This window comes from Pseudophryne corroboree, chromosome 6 (assembly GCF_028390025.1).
Source record: "Pseudophryne corroboree isolate aPseCor3 chromosome 6, aPseCor3.hap2, whole genome shotgun sequence".
In the NCBI taxonomy this organism is placed as follows: domain Eukaryota; kingdom Metazoa; phylum Chordata; class Amphibia; order Anura; family Myobatrachidae; genus Pseudophryne; species Pseudophryne corroboree.
Genome location: NC_086449.1, coordinates 750,758,457 through 750,786,350, shown reverse-complemented (window position 1 = coordinate 750,786,350; position 27,894 = coordinate 750,758,457). Strand labels below are relative to the sequence as shown.

The window sequence follows — 27,894 nt, the reverse complement described above, 5'->3', positions numbered from 1 at the left end:
TCTCCTGCTTGCGATCCGCCGGAGTCTTGAGGGCAGCCTTGTCCGGAGACGGAAGCGCCACCTTTTTGGACAGTCGGGACAGAGCCTTGTCCACATTGGGAGACGACTCCCATTTCTCCCTGTCGTCAGAGGGGAAAGGATATGCCATCAAAATTCTCTTGGGAATCTGCCACCTTTTGTCAGGTGACTCCCAAGCCTTTTCACAAAGAGCGTTCAGTTCATGAGAGGAGGGAAAAGTCACCTCAGGCTTTTTTCCCTTATACAAACAAACCCTCTTATCTGGAACAGGAGGCTCTTCAGAAATATGTAAAACATCTTTAATAGCCACAATCATGTACTGAATACTCTTAACCATTTTCGGATGTAAACTGGCCTCATTGAAGTCGACACTGGAATCAGAGTCCGTGTCGGTATCTGTATCTGCCATCTGGGTAAATGAACGTTTTTGTGACCCTGAGGGGGTCTGTACCTGAGACAAAGCGTTCTCCATGGATTTTCTCCATGCTTGTGTCTGAGAATCAGATTTATCTGGCCTCTTAGACAGTAATGCCACGTTTGCATTCAATGTACTCAACATATTTACCCAATCAGCAGTCGGCTGTGCCGACAGAGTCATTCCCAAATCTTTCTCCACACCCCCAGTAACTGCCTCCGGGGAGGAACACTCAGCCTCAGACATGTCGACACGCAGTACCGACACACCAACACTCACACCGGCCAAAAAGGGGACAGACCCACAGGGAAGCCTGTAGAGAGACACAGAGGGAGTATGCCAGCTCACACCCCAGCGCCCATATACTACTAAATAAATAGTACATGATGGCTGCGCTGTAAATATATAAACATCTATAGCACCAAATTGTCTGTGCCCCCCCCCCCCCGTTTTGCTCCCTTGTACTTGTCAGGAGAGTGGAGGTCCGGGCCAGCGTCTCTGCAGCGGCTGTGAAGAGATAAAATGGCGCTGGTAAACTGTGCGGCTAAGCCCCGCCCCTTCCCGCCGCGCTGTAGTCCTGCTTTAATTTGAATTTATTTATACTGGCGGGGGTATCGTATACAGTGCCCGGGCACTGAATATGCATCTTTTGCCAGTCCAAAGATCCTCAGTAACTTGCTGCCCAGGGCGCTCCCCCCCAGCGCCCTGCACCCTGTGAGTGCCGTTGGTGTGTGTGGGAGCATGGAGCGCAGCGCGACCGCTGCGCTGATACCTCCGTTACTGAAGTCTTCTGCCATCACTGAAGCCTTCTGTTATTCTAATACTCACCCGGCTTCTGTCTTCTGCCTTCTGTGAGGGGGTGACGGCGCGGCTCCGGGAACAAGCAGCTAGGCGCACCAAGTGATCGAACCCTATGGAGCTAATGGTGTCCAGTAGCCTAAGAAGCAGAGCCCTTAACTAAGAAGAAGTAGGTCTGACTTCTCTCCCCTCAGTCCCTCAATGCAGGGAGCCTGTAGCCAGCAGGTCTCCCTGAAAATAAAAAACCTAACATAAAGTCTTTTCCAGAGAAACTCACCAGAGCTCCCCTAGTGTGTGTCCAGTCACTCCTGGGCACAGAATCTAACTGATGTCTGGAGGAGGGGCATAGAGGGAGGAGCCAGTTCACACCCAGTAAAAGTTTTTTAGTGTGCCCATGTCTCCTGCGGATCCCGTCTATATCCCATGGTCCTTTTGGAGTCCCCAGCATCCTCTAGGACGCAAGAGAAAAGTGATATGTTAAACTTGTACAAATGTCCAGGACATGAGAATGGAATGGCCCAGTGGCTGACCAGGGAAAATGGTTCCGACACGCCTGCCTTTTTCTAGCCGCTGATCCGAAACCTGTCTGTGTAGCATCACTGCATCCTGACACGGGTCCTGGATCTATGTACAGGGTGAAACTGATGCTACAATCCTGCCATTCAGAGTCAATAATCCTATTGGATGCGATCTGCTAAAAAGCAGATGTTACCTCCATTATTATAGCACATGCTGAGCATAAGCTATATACATCGCAGTTTGCTGTACCGTAAAAACTAGCTACAGTATCAAGACTAACAGCTGACTGCAATTTACATATATGTAAATATGAAATTACACAAACTTTAGATTTTTATGCTGAAACATACTGTAGTGGAGGTAAAGGGCCCCATACACTAGAATGATAATGCCTGATTTCAGACAATTTAGGGAATTTGGGCCGATATATCGGGTGAAATCGGGCATTTTGGAGGTGTTTCCGATCCGATGCGCTTTCCCGTGAGGGTCAGATCAGCTCCCCTAGATCGTTAGTGCTGCACTCGTGATATGTCTGTTCCCGCAGGCATGGCTGGGATCGCATACGATATATCGCATGCAAAATGAACCAAATCGTATGGAACCACTCCCGGGAAGCTCCTGGGAGAGTTCAAGGAAAATTGCTTCTGACTTCAGCCTCAGACATATCGCTTTAGTGTATGGGGCCCTTTAGAGTGGTGAAGTAATCGGGGGATAAAAGTAAAAACTGATCTAAATATAACGTGATATGGCTCATATAATAACATGGTATGAAGGTGCGTAATTAGGAATGAAGAACGTCAGCAAACAAACTAGCTTTCGCTAACTGCTGATTGGTTGCAGTGGTTTAGGTAATTACCATTTGTTTTTGTATGTTTTCTCCAGCTTGCTATTAATGATATACAATTCTGCTAAGTTTCCACAGTGTCACCTGTCTACCGTGGCAACCTGCAGTCACACAACACATGAAGTAGTAAGCAGTGAGGCTTTGAAACACCTCTCTGAGCTCTGTCTACACTGTAAACTCCTCCCCCCCTTCTCCCTCCTCTGCCTTCACACGACCTGCTGAGAGTTGTGCGCTTGTGTATGTTTGAGTGACTGGCAGCAACACTTGGCTGCCATCCAGAAAGGTTCAGAAAGTTAGATGAGTTCAGCTATGAAATGAGTATCCGCTGCACATTTAAATATATACCTAAGCGACAACACAGCGCCTCAGTCATTAGCATATTTTAGCAAGTCCGCTGCAGCTGTTTTTCCCCTTTGGAATCAGGTCCTATGTGACACTGCTGTTCCTTTATGTTACCTGTAAATCTCCAGGGAGATTCATCTTCCAACACATAAAATGTAACATGTCATTTTAAAAAATAGGATTTTGGTACTTACCAGGTAAATCCTTTTCTTTGAATCCATAGGGGGCACTGGAGTACTCCTGGGATATGGATGGCTTCCACGGGAAGAAGGCACTGAATAAATTAATTTTGAAACTACACCTCCCCTCCATATCCCTGAGTACCTCAGTGTTTTTTACTGAGCCGAACAGGAGCGATAGAGAGGTTGACAATGGAGAATTACATATAACATAACGGACAACAATAAAGTTGACACAACATTACTGACAACTAAACAGTTGACACCATAACCGATTAGAACTTGTTGATCTGAACCAGTCGGTGAAAATGTGTTACCATAAGATCTACTGAACCTACCCCAAACCAGGTAAACTGCTCTGGGTTGTCGTCCAGTGCCCCCTATGGATTCAAAGAAAAGGATTTACCTGGTAAGTACCAAAATCCTATTTTCTTTTTCATCCACTAGGGGTCACTGGAGTACTCTTGGGACGTACCAAAGTTTCCCCCGTGGGCGGGAGAGCTGTTTGGCACCTGTAACACTAGGCGGCCAAAGCTAGATGCTGATGCCGCAAACGTATCAAACTTGTAGAAGCGCACAAACGTGTGCACCGAAGACCATGTAGCCGCCCGGCAAAGCTGTGTCATAGAAGCTCCACGACTCGCTGCCCATGACGTTCCCACAGCACGTGTGGAATGAGCTGTTACTGATGTAGGCGGCTGTAACCTAGCATGAAGGTAAGCCTGACGTATGGTCAGTTTAATCCAACTGGATAAGGTCTGCCTAGAAGCTGGCCAACCCATCTTGGCAGCATCATAGAGAGCAAACAACGTATCCGTCTTACGAACCGTCGACGTTCGGGATACATAAATGCGTAATGCGCGTACCACATCCAACCTACCAGAGTCTCCTGTTAACACAGGAACTACTATTGGTTGATTGATGTGAAAAGATGACACTACCTTTGGTAGAAAAGCGGAATTCGTCCGAAGTTCCGCTCTGTCATCATGAAACACTAAATACGGTGGCTTGCACGACAAAGCACCCAAATCTGAAACACGCCTTGCTGACGCTAAGGCTAAAAGAAAAATTGTTTTCCCAAGTGAGAAATTTAATATCCACTTGTTGTAAGGGTTCAAAATAAAAAGACTGTAAGAAACTAAAAACCAGATTCAAGTCCCATGGCGCAGTAGGTGGAGTGAATGGAGGCTGAACTCTGAGGACACCCTGCATAAAGGTGTGAACCGACGGCAATAGGGCCAATCTACTATGAAAATAAATTGACAACGCCGATATCTGCACTTTTAGTGTGGATAAACTCAGACCTCCATCTAACCCCATCTGTAGAAATAACAAAAGATGGGATAACTTAAAAGATGATGTCGGAAACTTCCGAGCTTCACACCAACCTACATAGGCACGCCAAATTCTGTAATAATGAGCTGCCGTAACCGGCTTCCTAGCTCGTAACATGGTTGGTATAACCGATTCTGGAATGCCCTCTCTTCTTAAGAGGGCTGTCTCAACAGCCACCCCGTCAAACGCGGCCGCGCTAAATCGGGGTAAAGGAACGGACCCTGCTGTAACAGGTCCGAACGTAGTGGGAGCGGCCAAAGACCGACTGCGAGTAGACCGCGGAGATCCGAGAACCAAGCTCTCCGAGGCCAAAGAAGCGCCACTAGTATAACTGTGACGGACTCTCCTTTGATCCGTTTTAGCCACAGAGGGAGCAGCGGAAACGGTGGAAACAGATACACGAGACTGTATGGCCACGTGATTGTGAGAACATCCACCGCCACTGCCTTTGGATCTCTCGGTCTGGACACGACCTGGGGCGTTTGATGATTGTGGCGAGATGCCATCAGGTCCACCTGCGGGTAACTCCCCTTTTGGACCAGCATGTGAAACACTTCTGGATTTAATGCCCATTCTCCTGGATGAAAATTCCGACGGCTGAGATAATCCGCCTCCCAGTTGTCCACTCCCGGAATGACTACTGCCGACAATATCATTTGGTGATACTCGGCCCAATAGAGGATTCAAGCTACTTCCCGCATTGCCATACGGCTTTTCGTTCCCCCTTGTTTGTTGATATATGCGACCGCCGTCGCATTGTCTGACTGCACCTGAACAGCCTGAGCCTGCAGCCTGTGCACTGCTTGTCGTAGCGCATTGTAAATTGTAATTGTAAATTCCAGGACATTTATAGACAGCAATCTTTCGTGATCCGCCCAGAGACCCTGGAGCTGATAATTTTGAATTACAGCTCCCCGACCTCTGAGACTCGCGTCCGCCTTGAGAATTATCCAATTCCAGGCGCCGAACCGTTTCCCTGCGGTTAGATTCTGTACTTTGAGCCACCAGAGTAGAGACACTCTGGCCCTTGGAGACAACCTCACCCTGCGGTAAATCTGCAGATACGAGCCCGACCACTGTGCGAGCACATCCAATTGAAAAGGACGTGAGTGAAGTCTTCCGAACTGAAGCACTTAGAAAGCCGCCACCATTGTGTCTAATAGGTGAATGCACAAATGAACCGAGACTGTGCGTGGCTTGAGCACTAATTGTACCAGATGACGAATGACCTGTACTTTCTGTTCGGGTAGGTAAATTCTTTGATTTACCGTATCGAGAATCATACCTAGGAACTGAAGTCGTTGAGACGGAATCATTCAGGAATTCGCGTAGACAATGGTAGGAAATCAGATTTCCCCCCCCACTTGGTCTGCGATCTATCTCGTTTAGAATCCGACTCCGCCTGTTAGGAACGTAGCCAAAGTGGACGTTATGCGCCACTAGCGAAGCAGAGAACGCAAGAACCAACTGCCAACGTCCAAAGAAGCTGTAGGCAGCAAGAAGTGTAAGGTGGTCTTTATTTAGGGCAAACCTGAACTGGAGTGCCCTGCCACTACAGCCTTGTTACCTCAAACCCCTACCAAAGCAGGGCGAAGCAACAGCCCTACTGCTGTGTAGGGTACACTCCGAAAGGTAGTTAAACGCCCAATAATTGCAATTGTCTCTCATTGAAAATTGTTCAGCCTTCGCTGAAAACCTGACGTACTGGCCTGGTGCTATGAGGGCTGGCGGCAAATCGACCGCAACAATCTAACTGAAACAGTAAAAAAAAAAAAAAAAAAACACATTTTTTTTTTCCAGGCAGTACATGCTCCCCCAAAGAGGACCGGTAAGGGTCTGTCTGTGCAGTTTTTACGCAGAGTACTAACCACTATACGATCACGGCAACTTAAACGAGCCAGGTAGGGGACGAACCTACAATCTTGTTATCCGTAGTCAGATGCGTTATACATTGCGCCACTGGCCCAGATTCGTATTTGTCCGACACACTGTGTGACCGACTTTGCAGCGAAGCTGCTTGTTTGCATTAGACTTAGTGATCATGTACCCCAACCAGTAAGTACACCACGCATAAACCTGCATTACCGTGCATGTGGTTACCAGCAATAGTGAATCTTCCTGTAGAGTCATGCTGTACAAAAACAATTAATAAATAGCACTAAGGTGTCTCTATAAATATATATCTGGCCAAGTGCAGTACACGCCAGCAATATGCCTGATCCCAAATTCCCCTTAACACCCCTGCGCCTTCAATGGAGGAGAGATGTAACACAGGAAATTCTGGAAATACAACAGGAAAAACAACAGGAAGCATGGTTAATATGTCCCCATGCTCACAGTATAACACAAAGTGCCGACTTATAATTATGTAGGCAGATTTAATAAACATCTTATGTTGCACTCAAACTTGCACATATAACTTGTATCCTGTTTTAACAAAGACTTCATAGCCTATTGTAATACATATGCAGCGCTGCTGTATTCCCTTTATCAATAAGAGTTGAATCATGAGCTTTTATCCAGTGACCCTGACATTTCTGTGTGCAGGGAACATCACTGTGGCAGCAAAGTTACTCACCAGGCTATGGAGCCTGCCTTTTGACTCTCATTTGTGTGCCCCCCCCGTGCTCCGTGTACCGATCTCGATAACACGAAGCCGGGGCTATGGTGGAGAGGGCCCGAAGCGGCATCGAGGGCCGGGGAGCGCGCTGCATAGAGCCGTGGAGCGGCCTATGCATAAAACCGTGTGGCCGACGCGGCTCAGAGCGGCGGGGGAAACAGCCTAAACAGCGGCGCTGGAAGCGGCGGGCGGCCACACACACACAGTATCCCACACAGCGGGGCGGCAGCGTGAGCTGACTGCCCCGTTCAACATACCTGGACCCTGTGGTGAGGGCTATGACAGGGCTTCTCTGGAAGTTCCGTCCAGCTTTTACTGCAGGTTTTAGTCCTGCACGTGGTAGTGAGGGAGCTCTTTTTTAGAGAGGTCCGACACCCACAGCTGCTATAGCAGCCTTCACTATCCCGGACCCACGCCTATTGGAAGGGGGGAAGGGATGTGGTAAATCGTTGAAAAAAGAAAAAACTTAGAAAATATTCAAATGAAATGTGGACAAACTCCACAAGCCTTCTGTGTCGAGCACAGAAAAAACACTGAGGTACTCAGGGATATGGAGGGGAGGTGTAGTTTCAAAATTAATTTATTCAGTGCCTTCTTCCTGTGGAAGCCGTCTATATCCCAAGAGTACTCCAGTGACCCCTAGTGGATGAAAAAGAAAGTTTATACTTCATAGACTCTTAAATCAGTAATATGTATATCTTTACATTTTACATTATGGCTTTTTATATTGCTCATTAACTGTTCTCTGTCCCCCAACGCAACATACCTCACTCAAAATGACCCACACCGGAGAATCTGTCTGAATGGAGAGACGCAGCGCCTCTAGTGGCCCGAATGAAGAATCCACTTCTCCTTCTGCTATGCCCTTGTTAAACGATCCTAATTAAGGCACACCAAGAAAATAAAAGTGAAATGTGGGAAGACAAAACTGTTGGCATATACAACACACATAAAATATTCCAATCTCCCAAAATTTGTGTTGGAATTATTACTGGTGACTTCATTGCAAACCAATAAAACCGTGGTTAAAAATAGAGGAACAGTTTATCTCATAATTAAGTGTTAATCAGTCAGAGTTATTACCGGATTGCTAATAATACTACAGATTGGGAAAAGAAATATCAAAATGATTAGTTTCACTTTCAGTATTTTTAATTGAGAATAATATTTTAATTTGACTAGCGCAGATTCATTTCCAGCTAATGATAGCGATAAGATATTTAATTGTTGTCTCTGAGATACATTATATTTTCCATTTATGAATTAAAATGCTCCAATTTGTCCTATCTGTGTAACATCTCTTTCTTGCAGTGCTTAGACAGTACATGTGCAATTATTAATATATGTTCTGTTAGGAGTGGCCCTCAGAATCACATACAGGCATCCCAGGGGGTCCAGGCTACAAGCTGCTGATGTTGCCCTGTGCTGGCTGTCCCCTGGTGACTCTACTAGCTGGTCCCCACTGGATCTGCACGTTTGCGTTGAGTATCTAACGACAGACTTGTGCTATATGGCCACCTATCAGGGTACACTTTGTGCACATACCTTAGCCACCTGGTCTATATATGCCTAGACATCGCAGTCTGTTCAAGCTCCAGTTATTGTCACACAACGCTGATATGCATTGATAGAGTGGGCGATGGGAATTAGAATGTTTACATTGCTAACCATGGCCCTCATTCCGAGTCGTTCGCTCGGTATTTTTCATCGCATCGCAGTGAAATTCCGCTTAGTGCGCATGCGCAATATTCGCACTGCGACTGCGCCAAGTATCTTTGCTATGAAGATAGTATTTTTACTCACGGCTTTTTCATCGCTCCGGCGATCGTAATGTGATTGACAGGAAATGGGTGTTACTGGGCGGAAACAGGCCGTTTTATGGGAGTGTGGCTGAAAACGCTACCGTTTCCGGAAAAAACGCAGGAGTGGCCGGAGAAACGGGGGAGTGGTTGGGCGAACGCTGGGTGTGTTTGTGACGTCAAACCAGGAACGACAAGCACTGAACTGATCGCACAGGCAGAGTAAGTCTGGAGCTACTCTAAAACTGCTAAGTAGTTTGTGAGCGCAATATTGCGAATACATCGGTCGCAATTTTAAGATGCTAAGATACACTCCCAGTAGGCGGCGGCTTAGCGTGTGTAACTCTGCTAAATTCGCCTTGCGACCGATCAACTCGGAATGAGGGCCCATGTGTAGGGTAGTATGTGTAGCCCCGATTTCCACGATGAGGTTGGAGCACATTGGACAATTTCAGGCATACAATTTAGATCTGACCGATAACACCATTGCTGCACAGAAATATGACAGCATCCTTACACAACCTTGTTCAGGGAATTTTTTGGCAGAGAATGGCTATTTACAACTTAATCAGGTTACACAACCACAGAGAGACTGTAAGGGTGTGTACACACGGTGAGATCCTTGCTATGCCCGATTTTCACTTGCGATTTCCCTTGAACTCCCCCAGAGCCCAGCACCACCGTTTTTGGCTAACTTTTCTTGAGATATGGACTATGTGTGCTTACAATTTTGGCTTATGTGAGATGTCATTGACATGTGAGATGAACTAAATAACATGTGTACACACGGTGAGATATTTTCTTTCGATTTTGACTATATAGTCAAAATCGCAAGAAAAGTTAGTGCAGATCGCAAGGTGAAAGTCACCTTGCGATCCCGATTCGATCCCAATGCGCAGTCCCGCCAGGTCGGCATCGCAAGAAAAGATAGACTGTGCAGGCAAGTCAATCCTTGCTAGATCGGTGTACTATCTAGTTCATCTCACATGTCAATGACATCTCACATAAGCCAAAATCTCACATAAGCCAAAATTGTAAGCACACATAGTCCATATCTCAAGAAAAGTTAGTCAAAATCGGCGGTGCTGGGCTCTGGGGGGAGTTCAAGGGAAATCGCAAGTGAAAATCGGGCATAGCAAGGATCTCACCGTGTGTACACACCCTAACTGATGCAGTACATATATAGAGATTGAAAAATCACTGTCAGTCACTAACCTATTTGAAAGTAGCCATCTGGTGTGCGGTGGTATTTAGAGGGTTTGGCCCGTCCTTCTTGTAATGCTTCTTTGTCCGATTGGAGGCTCTGTAAAAAGAACAAAAAAATCAGGCCTGAAGAATTCAGTAAGGGGAGAGCAAGATTCCACTACAGGGGTGTGAAGACATGTAAAACATAGGAGCTGTACTATAATGGCAAACTACAGTAGATGTCAGGCAGGTTGAAGTTTAAACAAAACTTTTGCAGATTCCATTTTTTACATTTTTGCAGATTCCATTTTTTTAGCTCAGCCCAGGACACAACTGCTAGCACAGATGCCACATGACATTTGTTGTAGCACAACAGTGTTAAAATAATGTACGGATGTGTCCACTTACATAAAACCAACATCAAGAATAATCCTGACTACTGATAACTGGACCTACAATGTATATACAGTAGGCATTGATCCCAATGTTACATCCAGCATGTTCAGTTCCACATGAAGGCTGACGCGTTTCGTTCAAGTGTCTTCCTTTCAGGTAGAAACACGTCTGTGCTTTTAGTGCTTCATGAGGACCCAAAACTACTGGGCTGGTTGTAAGATCATTTAGAGTAATGGACTCTATTTCCTCTTAACCATTCCGGGAGTTGTTGAGAAGAATTTGACCACATTCACTCTATATCCACACTTCTGAGGAAGAACTTATGGAATTCCATTTGGATTCACCTTACATATAACCTGCTTAAGGTGAAATTATTGTGTGCTTTAAACATCAGAACAATACTTACAGAATTCCATGATTGTGTCACTCAGTTTTACATGAACGAACAACAAGAGAAAGTGAAACTTACATCCTAGCAACAGAGGAGTACATCTATTTTCCTATAATATAGAAGTGAAACAAACAGGTCTTTATTGGCTATCCATAATGTTTCTTAAAGACTTTCCAAAAGGTTACCACCATTTTAAGTGTACAGCTTGAATTATAGTCCCAATGCAGCAAACACAATGCTAAACCCAATGCTAAAAAATGCAAAATCATGCACTTGGGTCTCAAAAACCCAAAGGCTAAGTATAGTATCAAGGGTACTATAATGGAAACTACTGAGGAGGAAGGAGATTTAGGAGTCACTATTTCAAGTGACTTGAAGGCAGGAAAGCAATGCAACAAAGCAATGAGAAAGGCAAGTCAGATGCTTGGTTGCATAGGGAGAGGAATCAGTAGCAGGAAAAAAGAAGTGATAATGCCACTGTATAGGTCATTGGTACGGCCCCATCTGGAATACTGTGTCCAGTTCTGGAGAACTCGAGGGCATACATTGAGACTGGAGGGGGGGGGGGGGGGGGGGTTCAGGGGAAATTTAAGGAAAAATTACTTCACAGAAAGGGTAGTGGATAAGTGGAATAGCCTCCCATCAGAGGTGGTAGAGGCTAAGACTGTAGGGCAATTTAAACATGCTTGGGACAGGCATATGAATATCCTTACAAAGAATCAAGGTTAAAAAAGGGTTGAGATTGCCTAAAGGATAAAATAAAAAAGGGGCAGACTAGATGGGCCAAGTGGTTCTTATCTGCCGTCAAATTCTATGTTTCTATATGCATGTCAGTTGTGTTGCAAAAATGGCCACACTGCCTCTATACATGCGCTCGTGGAAGTACAGTAGCTGTCAGCACTATCAGTGCATTTTTGTACCAGCCGGATATCTAAGTACACCTCTGAATAGCTTAACACACACAACACACTTATAATACATGGAAATGACTCTGCCGCCCAATTACACCCACTCACATTAAAACAGAGATGTGACTGACATGTGTGCGTCTCTAAATAACCCGTAGTTGCTCAGTGCTGTGTATTGCTCAGCTCCACACATATACTAACAATACAGGAGATCCATCCCCAGAGTGGAGTTGTGAGCGGCTATGAATGAAGGACATAACGGGAGGATTACCTGTAGTGATGTGTGGTTCTCATGCTACTTTTAATCTGCAGCGCCACTGATAATTTTAATGTATGGCATCAATCAAAGCAAGTTTTGTTAGCGTGGGATTTTAATATAAAGGATGACATGAAAGCTAGCTGTGCTTGTCTTCAAGTGAAGTTTCAATGCAATGATGTCAGAGGCGCTATCATCTCTGCACAGTAGAGGCAGACATTTTGTATGCTGAACCAATATTCAGCCAGTCAGTCAATTAAAAACCAGTGACATAAAACACATTGTGACTGGTTTCTACTGTGTATCTTACCACACAATTGTCCTATTTGCATTGTTCTTTCATGTCTTGGTGATGCACTAATTTCCACAAAATGGCTGCTTCCACTATGTGTGGGTAATGACTAGGACCCGCCAAAAGGCCAAGCAATGCATAAAGTAATATAAAACTTTATAAATATTGACAATGGATAACAATCAGCACCTAAATTGTATCTATGGTCATAAAACATAAGCTCTGACGCCACAAGATGGTACTGTTACTTCATTTATGAAGGAATCTGCTAAAGTAGAAGAACAGATTAAGGTTGATAAAGAATAGGTGGAAAAAAAATCATCTGAAATGTAACACAAAGACCAATTTATCTGTATATTACAGATCTTCAGATAACTTCAGTCCTCTGCACAACAAGATATATCTTAGTGCATTTTTTTTTATTACTATTCTTTATACGTCCCAGGCACATCGCAGGAAGCTGTTAGCTGGAAAATACTGCCATGTAAACTGCAATGACAGGCAATTCATTTCTTCACCTACCAGAGATTTACAGCTGAAATGATAGCAAACGGAAATGTTGGTGTATGTTTTATTGAGAGCAGTCTGTGCCTCAGAACGACCTGACTGAGACTCGGCGTGCCCTGATGTACAGAGCGTTCTTATTCCAAATATATGTACCACTGAGGCACAATACTGCACTGCTACATTCACCAAATGAATGCTCCCCGTAGGCAGGACTGGATCAGCAGCTTCCCCAAGTGATTTATCCCCAATTTATTACACTGTGTCACTCATTGCCCCCAAGTGATTTATCTTTGGTACACACTATTCCCAGTGATATATCCATGTTATACAACACCGTCAACTCCGTTCCGCAATGTGATTTATCCCTGGTACACTATTGTGTCCCTCACTACCCTAGTGATTTATCCCCGCTCAACACTACTGTGCCACTTAGGAGTATATTTATCAAATGGAGATAAATCCTTTTTCCAGCACTTTTAACGGGTAAAGGTCTTATTACCAGTGACCAAGGGGCAAACCCCACTGAGCTGTCAGAGCCAGGGACACATTTAAAGTATGGCATATATTGATATTAGGCAGTGCTATCTTCTGTTAAAAAAGGGGTATAGTGTAGCTGTAGGCAAGCTGGTTGCAATGTGTATATTTTCTACAGTAAGCAATGGTTCATTTGTTCCAGATGCTGGCTGACCTCCAAACCTCAATATTGGCACAATTAGTTTCTCCGCACTAAGCCGCTCTTCTCCAGAGCACCTTCACAGGAAGTTGTGCTTCCAGCTAATTTCCAAATATGTTATTCTGCACCAATCACTCACCTACTGGACAAATACATGGCAGAGAACAGTGTTTCCTTCCAAGAGTTCTAGTTTTCCTATTTTGCTAATTCCTCAAACTGAGTCTTTGCTAATAATTGCCTACATCCTCCCAACTTCGCATCTAACGCACTGACCTTTCCCAAAAGAGGAAACTCGCTTCACTTGTACGAATATAATTTTAAAGCATAATTACTACAATTGCAAAATGAAATCTGTACTAGCTGTTTTTGGTGGCATCTGCAACATACCAGCCCATAAGACACAATAGTTGTACTAACAACGTATGTCAGTATGCCATCGGAAAAAGAGCTGGGCACATAAATTGGACTTAGAATTAGCCGTGCTTCACGTGCACCTTGAAATATTTGACACTTCCTTGTTAAACAATGAATGACAAAGCATACTTACCTTATCCAAAGGATTCTCTTTTGAAAGAACTTAAGAGGCCATGTTTCGAGCATTGTAAAGAGTGGAGCAGTAGACCGACACAACCAATCAGCTGTTACCTATCATTTTATAGAATGTACTTGATAATTGCCACCAAATGATGATTGGTTTCTTTCTGATTGGGCAATTTCTGCACTGTTTAAACAGCTTTGTACATCTACCTCCCCATTAATGAGCTCCAACACAACAAACCAAATTATTTTTTGAAATATGTCATCAGAACAGAAACTTTGTTTTGATGATTGGTGGCAAATAATATTCCTTTTGAGCCCTGGCCCTGGTTGTTCTTTACGGGTATGGGACTTAGGGTCGACAGTGACTAGGTCTGTTTTGTTCATATGTTTGTAAATCCAGTCATCAGGACACAGAGACATGTGAGTTCACTGCTGTGCTGTTTATTCCATCACCAACTCCAGACACCCTGCACACTGGACCACCCACTTCCCAGCATCCCCCTGTTCCTAGGGACCATCACTGAAGATTCAGGCTTACACATGTTAGTAAGGGAGTGTCTACAAATATTAAGCATTCTAATACACTAACATCACATCCTCTTTTCTTTAAAGATAAGCCCTATACGCTTCAATGCAACAATTAACAACGTCATACTAAGAACATCATCTAACACGTTTCAATGAGTCGCTCAGGTCTGCGTATTTCCCTTTTGGGTCTTTCATACACAGTCTGTGTTTTATCGACCATGTTGGACCTTTCTAGAATCGTGGTTTGTTCACCATTATGAGGATCATCATACATGTCAGATGAAGGGTATTCGTCAGTCATGTTGTCTTCATTATGGTTAGGTTGAGATCTTAAATCCACCCGATTTCTTCTTACTTCCGTTCCACGCTCTGTACGTATAGTATAAGATCTTGGTGCTACTTGTGCTTGCACAATACCTTTCTGCCCCCAAATACCTTTCTCGTGATCTCTGAGACGGACTTGGTCACCCGATTTTAGATCAGATAAGCTTTTTACTCGCCTGTCATGGAACAGTTTCTGTTTCGCCTGTTGATGTTCCTTACTCAGTCTGACCAACGCTGAGTTATGTGTATTAAGCAGTTCATCATGTATCGGGAGATTTGCTCTAATCCTCCTTCCCATCAGAATTTGTGCAGGAGAAAGTCCATTCTGTAAAGGTGTACTGCGGTAGATTAAAAGACTTTTGTAGAAATCTTCTTTACCTTCTTGAGCTTATTTCATGAGACTCTTTACAGTTTTTACTGAACTTTCCACCGACCCATTTGAGCGTGGATAGTGGGGACTTGACGTAGTATGGACAAATTCCCACTCATCAGCAAATTGTCTAAATTCAGCACTGGAAAACTGAGGACCATTGTCAGTGAACACCTCCATAGGAACACCATGCCTTGCAAAGATTGACTTCATGCAATTGATTACGGCTATACTAGTAGTTGTATGTAGTGTCTTCACCTCAGGGTAGTTAGAGTAATAATCAGTCACGACAATGTACGTTTTCCCATTACAATCAAACAAATCTGCCCCAACTTTCTGGTACGGTCTCTCTGGCACTGCGTGAGGACTCAGTGGCTCGACTTGTTGTTTCGGTCTATACGTAAGACATAATTCACATGTAGCTGTAGTCTTTGCTATGTCTTGGTTCATTCTTGGCCAATACATAACTTCACGCACTCTCCGCTTACATTTTTCTTCTCCTAAGTGGCCTTCATGTATCTTGCACAGCATAGTTTTTCTTAGTCGTGCAGGTATTACAAACCTATTGCCTTTGTAAATAATACCATCGACAACTGTAAGGTCACTGCGGTACATACAATAATCATGGATAGACAGCGGGCACGCATGTTTTTATGCTGGCCAACCTTTCAGAATGATATCTTTCAACACTTTCATTGTGTCATCTGTCTCAGTTTCTTTCCTAATCTGTTCTCGTCTTGCAAAAGACACTGGTAGAGAAGCTACGATCAAATTAACATAGGCTTCTATCTCTTCATCCATCAGACTTTTGGAACCTTCACTTTTGTCCACAGCACGAGAAAGTGTATCAGCAATGTACATGTATTTGCCGGGACAGTACAGCAAGTGTACATTATATTTCTGTAGTCTGATAAGCATTCGTTGAATTCTCATGGGACAGTCATGTAATGATTTAGTCATGATAGCTACCAATGGATTGTGGTCAGTTTTCACTGTAAATGTTTGACCATACACAAACTGATGAAATCGCTCACATGCATATGTGATCGCTAGAAGTTCTTTTTCTATCTGAGCATACCTTGTTTCAGCACTTGTCAGTGCTCTTGATGCATAGATTACTGGTTGCCATGTATCCTCATGTTCTTGTAACAGCACTGAGCCTAGGCCAAATTGCGAAGCATCTGCTGAAATTCTTATTCTTTTCGCAGGATCAAAGAATTTTAGCACTGGTTGCTCTGTAATGATCCGTTTCAAGTTTTGCCAACTTTCTTCTTGTTCATGTGACCACATCCACTCGTTATCTTTGTCCAACAACCATCTAAGAGAGGCTGTTCTGTCAGAGAGTTGAGAAACTTTCCTAAGTAAGTAATCATTCCTAGGAATCTTCTGACGTCGTCTTTGTTGTTAGGATGTTCCATGTTCACTATGGCTGAAATTTTCCTTGGGTCTGGTTTTACACCTTGATCCGAGACCACGTCGCCCATAAAGGTAAGTGTATTCACGCCAAATTCACATTTGTCCTTGTTTAGCTTTAGATTCACTTTCTTGACAAGTTCCATTACTTGTCTCAATCTAGAATCATGTTCTTCCTTTGTAGATCCCCAGACAATAATGTCATCCATCATTGTTTCAACACCTGGAATATGTTCAAAAATCATGTGTATCTTTTTGTGTTATACTTCTGGAGCAGACAATATTCCATATGGTAGTCGAAGAAATCTGTATCGACCTTCTGGTGTATTAAATGTACAAAGTTTTGAGCTGGCCTCATCTAGCTTCATTTGCCAGAATCCTGAAGATGCGTCCAATTTACTGAACCATTTTGCTCCCGCAAATTGCGACATGATTTCATCTCTGGCTGGTAGTTTGAAATGTTCTCGTTTAATAGCTTTGTTTAAATCTCTGGGGTCTAGACATATTCTGAGTTGTCCATTTTTCTTTTCAACAATTACTAAGGAGCTTACCCATTCAGTAGGCTTATCAACTTTCTGTATCACACCCAAGGCTTCCATGCGATTTAACTCGTTTCAGTTTTTCTCTCAGCGCAAACGGCACTTTTCTACAGGGGTGTATCACTGAAGAAACTTGCGTGTCTATATTTATTTTATGTTCTCCAGGCAAACAACCTAGACCTTCAAACAAGTCTCTGTATTCTGTAAACATCGATTTGCAGTCATCTTCTACTTGTGATGTCACCATAAAAACTTTCTTTAGCAAGCTTAGTTTCTCACAGGAACTTAATCCTAGAATCGGTTGCACATTTTTATCCACAATCAGTAGAGATGTTTTAAACTGTTGGCCCTTATATTTCAGTGTCACTAAGCATGTACATTTCACAGGAATTTCCTCCCCAGTGTACCCTGTAACTTTCACTTTGGCTGGATGAATTTTAGGTTTTACTCTAAAAGTCTTATAGTCTTGAAACGATATTAAATTCACCTGCGCGCCAGTATCAAGCTTAAAGGGAATGACAATCTCGTTCACAGTTAAAGGGACAATCCATTCTTTCTTATCTGCACTGCAAAGTTCAATGCAATCCACAAAGAATTCCTGTTTGTTTAACAGCATGCACATTGCTTGTTTCCCTTTTCATTTTACAGCATTTGGCAAAATGATTAAGTCTACCACATTTCATGCAGGTTTTACCATAAGCAGGGCACATTTTAGGATTGTGAGCATTTCCACATCTACTACACATTTCCTTATTAGACTGTGGCTTAGAATACTTCATTCTTGAGAATGGAGGTTTGCTTGGCTCTGTGTTCTGCACTACATGGACAGCAGCATCAACTTCCTTGTGTAACTTTTTGGCTTGAAATCTAGTTATTTCTGCAGATCTGCACATAGTCACTGCCTTTTCTAGTGTTAGGTCTTGCTCTCTCAGCAATCTCTCTCTGAGTCCGTTATCAGGTATTCCACAGACAATACGATCTCAGTGAATCCATTAAATCACCAAACTCACAGGTTATACTGAGTGATTGCAGCTCTGTAACATACTGATCAAATCCATCTACAGACTTCTGATCACATGTGAAAAACTTTTATCTTTCATATGTCACATTTTTTCTTGGCACAAAGTAATCTTCAAAATTTTGCATTATAGAAGATAGCACCATATTCTGCCCCTCATCAAACTGAAAACTATTATAAATGTCCAGCACATCTTCTCCTATCACATGGAGGAAAATGGATGCCTTCGTTTTGTCAGACTCTGTATCAGCTCCACATGCAGCAAGATATATATTAAACCTTTGCTTAAATCTTTTCCAGTTTTCAGACAAGTTACCAGACATCAGCATGCCAGTTGGAGGAGCTAGTTTATCCATGGTTACTCACTGTTTGAAGAGAGGAGCACACGGCAGGCTTTGCAGACACAGAGTATCACAGCCTTACAGACTGCTGCAAGATCCTTTCACACTCTGAGAACACTAGCAGTCCAAGTTAAAATTCTTCTGACACCATGTTTTGTTCATATGTTTGTAAATCCAGTCATCAGGACACAGAGACATGTGAGTTCACTGCTGTGCTGTTTATTCCATCACCAACTCCAGACACCCTGCACACTGGACCACCCACTTCCCAGCATCCCCTTGGTCCTAGGGACCATCACTAAAGATTCAGGCTTACACATGTTAGTAAGGGAGTGTCTACAAATATTAAGCATTCTAATACTCTAACATCACAAGGTTGACACCCGAAATAGGTCAACACGGTCATTAGATCGACGTGAACAAGGTCGATGTGCAAAACGGTCGACATGAGTTTTTAATGTGTTTTTTGGTGTCGTTTTCTTCGTAAAGTGACCGGGAACCCCAATTAGTGCACCGTGTCCACACGCATGGCTCGCTTCGTTCGCCAAGCTTCGGGCAAGGTGCCTTGCAGCGCTCGGCATAGGTTACCATTCCCAATCGTAGTCCACGTGGATCGTAAAGTATGAAAAAGTTAAAAAAACTTTTTTTTTTTAAACTCATGTCGACCTTTTTCCATGTCGACTTTGTTCATGTTGACCTATTTCTGGTGTCGACCTAGTCACTGTCGACCAATAGGTGTTGACCTAATGGGTGTCGACCTAAGTGCTGTCGAACTGAAGTCCGGATACCATTCTTTACTACCCAAAACATTGGCTCCACTAGCGAACTGATTTGTAAGATTCTATTAGCATGTTGTAGATGGCATAATAAAAGACACGTACATCTGAAGTCCCCATTCGGTGCAGGGAAACCTCTTCCCATTGGCGGTGTTGCTTTGTGTGCCAGATGCCTACTCCTGGGTGTCACCAGATAAGTGGACAAGATATGGCGGCTTCATTGTGTTGTGTTGCCTAATGGCACGGTGCAACGGTATGTATCTCCCCATTTGACCTTCTAACTTGGGAAGGTGCGAGAAGTAGTCAAGTACAACTTGTAGAAACTTGTTAAAGAACTGTTTGGCCTGGAACAATGCAGTGTCCAGAAGCATTAGAGTGACACCAGCCTTGTGTAATATGTGGGAGATTCACAGTTAGAAAATGTAAACGTTGACAAAAAAAAAAAGAAATGTTCTGCCGAGACTTTCTGCCTTTAAACATCTGCCTGTCAATTCTCGTTCTCAGACAACTGCAGTAAAATAGATGTTTGTCTGTGACCGTGACTGAAGGCGAAGGAGTATTCAGTCAAAACTGTATTTAATAGACCAACAAACTGCTTTTTATTTCATTCCTTCTTCAAACGCTGGCTTCATCCGCAACTCATATGTCAGTTTAAATTAAACATTATACTCAGAAGTGGATATACGGCACAACTGCAAACATCTCCCACTCCTTCTCTAAAATATAAAGTGTCAAACATTTATATTTTCAGCAAATAATTGTTAAAATCATGTTCCCAATACTACAACTAGTTAGAAGTCAAATATGTAAAAGTGCACAGTTATGCCCAGGTAAGCACCAACTTTCTCTGGAGAACGAAGTCCTAAGCTACTACTATACAAGACGTACTCCTCACTGCAATGGCTGACGCTGCAAATAAAGTTGCACCAACACCTAAAGTGGTGACAATCTTTACTCACCAACTTCACAATGGCTGCAAAACATTGGTATGAGTAGGAGGCCCAGGGAGAAGCTGCTACATCAGAGATATTGGTCCCTCTGCTGACCCGCCCACTCCAAAAACTCTAAACTGGGGCTGTGAGATTAGCCACCTGAGAAAAACGGCAACTTACTCCATTTTCTGTAGTGATCACCCGATGATGACACTGCCGGCAGATTACTTAAATGGTGACCTGTGGGGTCTGCTTTAAGAGCAGGGGGGTGCACCCTGAAAGTAATATACCCCACTGCTCCATCTGTGCAGACGCACTGCAGCATGCCCAGTGTCAGTAAGTCTGTACAGCAGGGTAGGTGACACGTCTGCATAGAGTGTCTCATTCCTGGCATCTGCCAATACAGCATACTACAGGGCACACATTATGTATGAGTGACGCTTTCATTACCTGTTTCCTGTGCACATATAGCTACAGTATTTATTATTTACAGGAATCTATTTCCCCATAGATTGTAAGCTTGCGAGCAAGGCCCTCCTACCTCTGACTGACTTTTTTTACCCAATTTGTCTTCTAATTGTGTCCAGTTGTAAAGCGCAGCGGAATTTGCTGCGCTATATAAGAAACTGTTAATAATAAATAAGTATATTGCACATATGTTGGATCCGGTATGAAATGCCGTCAGATGTGATGCCGGCTGTCAGTATACAGAAACATCGGAATACCGGCAGCGAGTAATCTTGTGGGCTCACTGCGCTTGCCACGCTTCTGGCCACCAACCGAATGGGAATTATGGTTGGGTGTCTGTGTTTAGGGCGTCGGTAAAATGCCGGCTGTCAGGATTCCGTCATGCAGCATTTTAACTGCAACCCTATACGTCTATGCACTGCATGGAAACAAAACTCTGCACAAGAACTAAACAAAGTGCCCTATGGGGTAAAGGAATAACACTTGTTGCACATGACTGTGAAACCCTGCACACTGGACCATGTAGGAAAATGACACTTATACCCTTTTCACACCGCACAAATAACCCGGTATCGACCCAACACATTGCCGGGTCGACACTGGTCAGTGTCCGGTGTGAAAGCGCCATGTCGGATTTCCCGGGTCGCCTGACCCGGTAATTCAACCCGGAATATAAGCAGTGTTATTCTCTGGTTGAATACCAGGTCAGTGGCTCTGTAAATGGATTCCCGGGTCAAGGCGATCCGGGACCAGTTTACAAGATAGGGAGAGGCGACGCTGAGATGAGCTCATCTCCCAGCGCCGCCTCCACTTCTGCCCCGGGCTCCGCCCCCCACCGCTATGGCAACCGACCTGGCAGTGTGCCGAGTCTGGAAGCCAGCAGAAGGGGTAGGAGAGTCCCCAATGCCGGAACCCACCCGGGAAGGACCCGTTTCCAATTCCCGAGTGGGATCCGGCATTGGAGATGTGAAAGGGGTATTAAAAGGAGCCAACCCTGCAATAACCCGAGTTGAAAGTGTAGTGTGAAAGGTTCTGACCCATGTCCGACCCGGTTTCAAGATAGCCGAAGCTAATGCCAATAGCATGACCACCTTCCACGTGAGATACTTTAGCTCCACGGTCTTAAGTGGTTCAAACCAGTGGGATTTTAGGAAACCCAACACCACGTTGAGATCCCAAGGTGCCACTGGTGGCACAAAAGGGGGCTGAATATGTAGCACTCCCTTAACAAACGTCTGAACTTCAGGAAGAGACGCCAGTTCCTTTTGAAAGAAAATGGATAGGGCCGAAATCTGGACCTTTATGGATCCCAACTTCAAGCCCATAGTCACTCCAGACTGTAGAAAGTGCAGAAATCTGCCCAGTTGGAATTCCTCTGTAGGGGCCTTCCTGGCCTCACACCAAGCAACATATTTTCGCCATATGCGGTGATAATGCTTTGCTGTCACGTCCTTCCTAGCCTTTATCAGCGTAGGAATAACTTCCTCCGGAATGCCCTTTTCCGCTAGGATCCGACGTTCAACCGCCATGCCGTCAAACGCAGCCGCGGTAAGTCTTGGAACAGGCAGGGCCCCTGTTGCAACAGATCCTGTCTGAGAGGCAGAGGCCATGGGTCCTCTGTGAGCATTTCTTGCAATTCCGGGTACCAAGGCCTTCTTGGCCAATCGGGAACAATGAGTATTGTTCTCACTCCTCTTCTTCTTACGATTCTCAGTACCTTGGGTATGAGAGGAAGAGGAGGGAACACATAGACCGACTGGAACACCCACGGTGTTACCAGGGCGTCCACAGCTATCGCCTGAGGGTCTCTTGACCTGGCGCAATACCGTTGCAGGTTTTGTTGAGACGGGGCGCCATCATGTCTACCTGTGGCAGTTCCCATCGATTTGCAATCTGAATGAAGACTTCATGATGAAGTCCCCACTCTCCCGGGTGAAGGTCGTGCCTGCTGAGGAAGTCTGCTTCCCAGTTGTCCACCCCCGGAATGAACACTGCTGACAGTGCTTGTACGTGATTCTCCGCCCACCGAAGAATCCTGGTGGCCTCCGCCATCGCGACTCTGCTTCTTGTGCCGCCCTGGAGGTTTACATGAGCCACCACGGTGATGTTGTCTGACTGAATCAGCACCGGTTGGTTGTGAAGCAGGGGCTCCGCTTGACTCAGGGCGTTGAATATGGCCCTTAGTTCCAGGATATTTATGTGCAGACAAGTTTCCTGACTTGACCACAACCCTTGGAAGTTTCTTCCCTGAGTGACTGCCCCCCACCCCCGGAGGCTCGCATCCGTGGTCACCAGGACCCAGTCCTGTATGCCGAATCTGCGGCCCTCGAGAAGGTGAGCACTCTGCAGCCACCACAGAAGAGACACCCTGGCCCTGGGGGACAGGGTGATCAACCGATGCATCTGAAGATGCGATCCGGACCATTTGTCCAACAGATCCCATTGAAAGATCCTCGCATGGAACCTGCCGAAGGGAATGGCTTCGTACGATGCCACCATCTTTCCCAGGACTCGCGTGCAGTGATGCACAGTCACCTGTTTCAGTTTTAAGAGTTCTCTGACTAGAGTCACAAGCTCTTGAGCCTTCTCCGTCGGGAGAAACACCTTCTTCTGGTCTGTGTCCAGAATCATGCCCAGAAAGGGCAGACGCGTCGTAGGAATCAGCTGCGACTTTGGGATATTCAGAATCCAGCCATGCTGTTGCAACACTTCCTGTGAGTGCGCTACGCTGATCTGCAACTGCTCCCTCGACCTCGCCTTTATGAGGAGATCGTCCAAGTATGGGATAACTGTGACTCCTTGCTTTCTCAGGATCACCATAATTTCTGCCATTACCTTGGTAAATATTCTCGGTGCCGTGGACAGGCAAAACGGCAACGTCTGGAATTGGTAATGACAGTCCTGTACCACAAATCTGAGGTACTCCTGATGAGGCGGATAAATGGGGACATGCAAGTAAGCATCCTTGATGTCCAGAGACACCATAAAATCCCCCTCTTCCAGGCTTGCAATGACCGCTCTGAGCGATTCCATCTTGAACTTGAATCTTTTCAGATAAATGTTCAGGGACTTTAAATTAAATATAGGTCTGACGAACCGTCCGGTTTCGGTACCACAAACATTGTGGAATAGTATCCCTTCCCCTGTTGACGAAGGGGAACCTTTACCACCACCTGCTGGAGAAATCGCTTGTGAATTGCCGCTACCACTACTTCCCTTTCTATGGGGGAAGCTGGCAGGGCCGATTTTAGGTAACGTTGAGGGGGCATCACCTCGAATTCCAGCTTGTATCCCTGAGACACAATCTGTATAGCCCAGGGATCCACCTGTGAGCGAACCCACTGGTGGCTGAAATGTCGGAGATGCGCCCCCACCGCTCCTGGCTCCACCCGTGGAGCCCCAGCGTCATGCGGTGGATTTAGTGGAAGCCGGGGAGGACTTCTGTTCCTGGGAACTAGCTGTAAGGTGCAGCTTTTTTCCCCTGCCCCTGCCTCTAGCAAGAAAGGAAGCACCTCTGACCTTCTTGCTTCTTTGTGCGCGAAAGGACTGCATTTGGTAATACGGTGCTTTCTTCGGTTGTGAGGGAACATATGGCAAAAAGTTTGACTTCCCAGCAGTAGCTGTGGAAACCAGGTCCGAGAGACCGTCCCCAAACAATTCCTCACCCTTGTAAGGTAACACCTCCATGTGTTTTTTGGAGTCGGCATCACCTGTCCACTGCCGAGTCCACAGGACCCTCCTGGCAGAAATTGACATTGCATTAATTCTAGAGCCCAGTAGGCAAATGTCCCTCTGGGCATCCCTCATATATAGGACAGTGTCTTTTATATGCCCCAGGGTCAGCATAATGGTATCCCTGTCTAAGGTATCCATTTCCTCAGACAGATTATCTGTCCACGCTGCTACAGCACTACACATCCACGCCGACGCAATTGCCGGCCTCAGTAGAGTTCCTGAATGTGTATAAACAGATTTCAGGATACTTTCCTGCTTTCTATCTGCAGGATCCTTTAGGGTGGCCGTATCCTGCGACGGCAGGGCCACCTTCTTAGATAAGCGTTTCAGAGCTTTATCTACCCTAGGGGAGGATTCCCAGCGCACCCTGTCCTCTGGCGGGAAAGGGTACGCCATAAGTAACCTTTTGGAAATCAGGACTTTCTTATCCGGGGAATCCCACGCTCTTTCACATAACTCATTTAACTCATGTGAAGGGGGAAAAGTCACCTCTTGCTTTTTCTCCCCATACATATAAACCCTCTTGTCAGGGACAGGGTTTACCTCTGATATGTGTAAAATATCCTTCATCGCTATAATCATGTAACGTATAGCTTTTGTCATTTTTGGTTGCAATTTTGCATCATCGTCATCGACACTGGAGTCAGAATCCGTGTCGACATCTGTGTCAACCATTTTGGATAGTGGGCGCTTTTGAGACCCTGAGGGCCTCTGCGCTGTAGGATCAGGCATGGGTTGAGACCCTGACTGGCCCGAGGTATCAGCTTTATCCAACCTTTTATGTAAGGAGTTTACATTATCATTTAACACCTTCCACATATCCATCCAATCAGGTGTCGGCACCGTCGGCGGCGACACGTCAGTCAACTGCACTTGCTCTGCCTCCACATAGTCCTCTTCGTCAAACATGTCGACACACGCGTACCGACACACCACACACACAGGGGAAGCTCTAAATGAGGACAGGACCCCTACAAGGCCTTTTGGAGAGACAGAGAGAGAGTCTGCCAGCACACACCCCAGCGCTATATAACCCAGGGATTACACAGTAACTTAGTGTTTACCCAGTAGCTGCTGTATTATGATTTATGCGCCTAAATTTATGTGCCCCCCCTCTCTTTTTTACCCTTCTACCGTGATTCTGCAGGGGAGAGCCTGGGGAGCTTCCTCTCAGCGGAGCTGTGGAAGGAAAATGGCGCTGGCGAGTGCTGAGGAAGAAGGCCCCGCCCCTTCAGCAGCGGGCTTCTGTCCCGCGATTTTTAGTAAAATAAATGGCGGGGGCTCATACATATAACAGTGTGCCACTGTCTATATGCAGCATTCGCCAGGAGGTAACAATTGCTGCCCAGGGCGCCCCCCCCTGCGCCCTGCACCCTACAGTGACCGGAGTGTGTGGGTTAGTGTGGGCGCAATGGCGCACAGCTGCAGTGCTGTGCGCTACCTCATGTGAAGACAGGAGTCTTCTGCCGCCGATTTCGATGTCTTCTCCGCTTCTGCCGGCTTCTGTCTTCTGGCTCTGCGAGGGGGATGGCGGCGCGGCTCCGGGAACGGACGACAAGGTCAGGTCCTGTGTTCGATCCCTCTGGAGCTAATGGTGTCCAGTAGCCTATGAAGCGCAACCTAGCTGCAGTTAGTAGGTTTGCTTCTCTCCCCTCAGTCCCTCGTAGCAGAGAGTCTGTTGCCAGCAGATCTCTCTGAAAATAAAAAACCTAACTAAAATACTTTCTTATTAGCAAGCTCAGGAGAGCTCACTAAAAGCACCCAGCTCTGTCCGGGCACAGATTCTAACTGAGGTCTGGAGGAGGGGCATAGAGGGAGGAGCCAGTGCACACCAGATAGTACTAAATCTTTCTTTAGAGTGCCCAGTCTCCTGCGGAGCCCGCTATTCCCCATGGTCCTTACGGAGTCCCCAGCATCCACTAGGACGTCAGAGAAATAGAGTACAGGTAGCAGAGAGCAGCACAATTCTCAAAACATAATACAGCTTAGATGTAAGTAGCGAGAGAGTGATCATTGTACTACTTGGGGCTGGCGGCCATAGATAGAGATGAGCCTTTACCAGCAGGAGAATGACAAATGACACCAAGGATACAGAAACTAAGAGCGGCTTGTGCATTAAGTGGCGTCAATTATTAGTAATATAGACCCATTCAGTAGCAGAACATATTGGCACCGCATCGCCGCGCAACTCTCTGCATATTCTTCTCTGCAGGCAGATCTGAAAACATGTACTGTAGTTGCAGGAGTGCTAAAATAAGATTTTACTTACCGATAAATCTATTTCTCGTAGTCCGTAGTGGATGCTGGGACTCCGTCAGGACCATGGGGATTAGCGGCTCCGCAGGAGACAGGGCACAAAAATAAAAGCTTTAGGACTAGGTGGTGTACACTGGCTCCTCCCCCCATGACCCTCCTCCAAGCCTCAGTTAGGATACTGTGCCCGGACGAGCGTACACAATAAGGAAGGATTTTGAATCCCGGGTAAGACTCATACCAGCCACACCAATCACACCGTACAACTTGTGATCTGAACCCAGTTAACAGTATGACAAACGTAGGAGCCTCTGAACAGACGGCTCACAACAATAACAACCCGATTTTTTTGTAACAATAACTATGTACAAGTATTGCAGACAATCCGCACTTGGGATGGGCGCCCAGCATCCACTACGGACTACGAGAAATAGATTTATCGGTAAGTAAAATCTTATTTTCTCTGACGTCCTAGTGGATGCTGGGACTCCGTCAGGACCATGGGGATTATACCAAAGCTCCCAAACGGGCGGGAGAGTGCGGATGACTCTGCAGCACCGAATGAGAGAACTCCAGGTCCTCTTTAGCCAGGGTATCAAATTTGTAGAATTTTACAAACGTGTTCTCCCCCGACCACGTAGCTGCTCGGCAGAGTTGTAATGCCGAGACCCCTCGGGCAGCCGCCCAAGATGAGCCCACCTTCCTTGTGGAATGGGCCTTGATAGATTTAGGCTGTGGCAGGCCTGCCACAGAATGTGCAAGTTGAATTGTGCTACAAATCCAACGAGCAATCGTCTGCTTAGAAGCAGGAGCACCCAGCTTGTTGGGTGCATACAGTATAAACAGCGAGTCAGATTTTCTGACTCCAGCCGTCCTTGATATATATATTTTCAATGCCCTGACAACGTCCAGCAACTTGGAATCCTCCAAATCGCTAGTAGCCGCAGGCACCACAATAGGCTGGTTCAGGTGAAACGCTGAAACCACCTTAGGCAGAAAGTGAGGACGCGTCCGCAGTTCTGCCCTGTCCGAATGGAAAATCAGATATGGGCTTTTATACGATAAAGCCGCCAATTCTGACACTCTCCTGGCTGAAGCCAGGGCCAGTAGCATGGTTACTTTCCATGTAAGATATTTCAAATCCACCGATTTGAGCGGCTCAAACCAATGGGATTTGAGA

At 45.5% G+C, this 27,894-nt stretch overlaps 1 protein-coding gene across 1 annotated transcript in view; it reads right to left on the bottom strand.

Moving 5' to 3' along the window:
- MGAT4B (alpha-1,3-mannosyl-glycoprotein 4-beta-N-acetylglucosaminyltransferase B) overlaps nt 1–27,894 on the bottom strand; it is a 530,095-nt gene that overhangs the window by 7,150 nt on the left and 495,051 nt on the right. Inside the window, exons 13-14 of the mRNA XM_063928535.1 lie at nt 10,085–10,172; nt 7,837–7,949 (exon numbers count right to left, since the gene is read on the bottom strand). Of these exons, the coding sequence (XP_063784605.1) occupies nt 7,837–7,949; nt 10,085–10,172 (201 nt within the window). The remainder of the gene's footprint in view (nt 1–7,836; nt 7,950–10,084; nt 10,173–27,894) is intronic.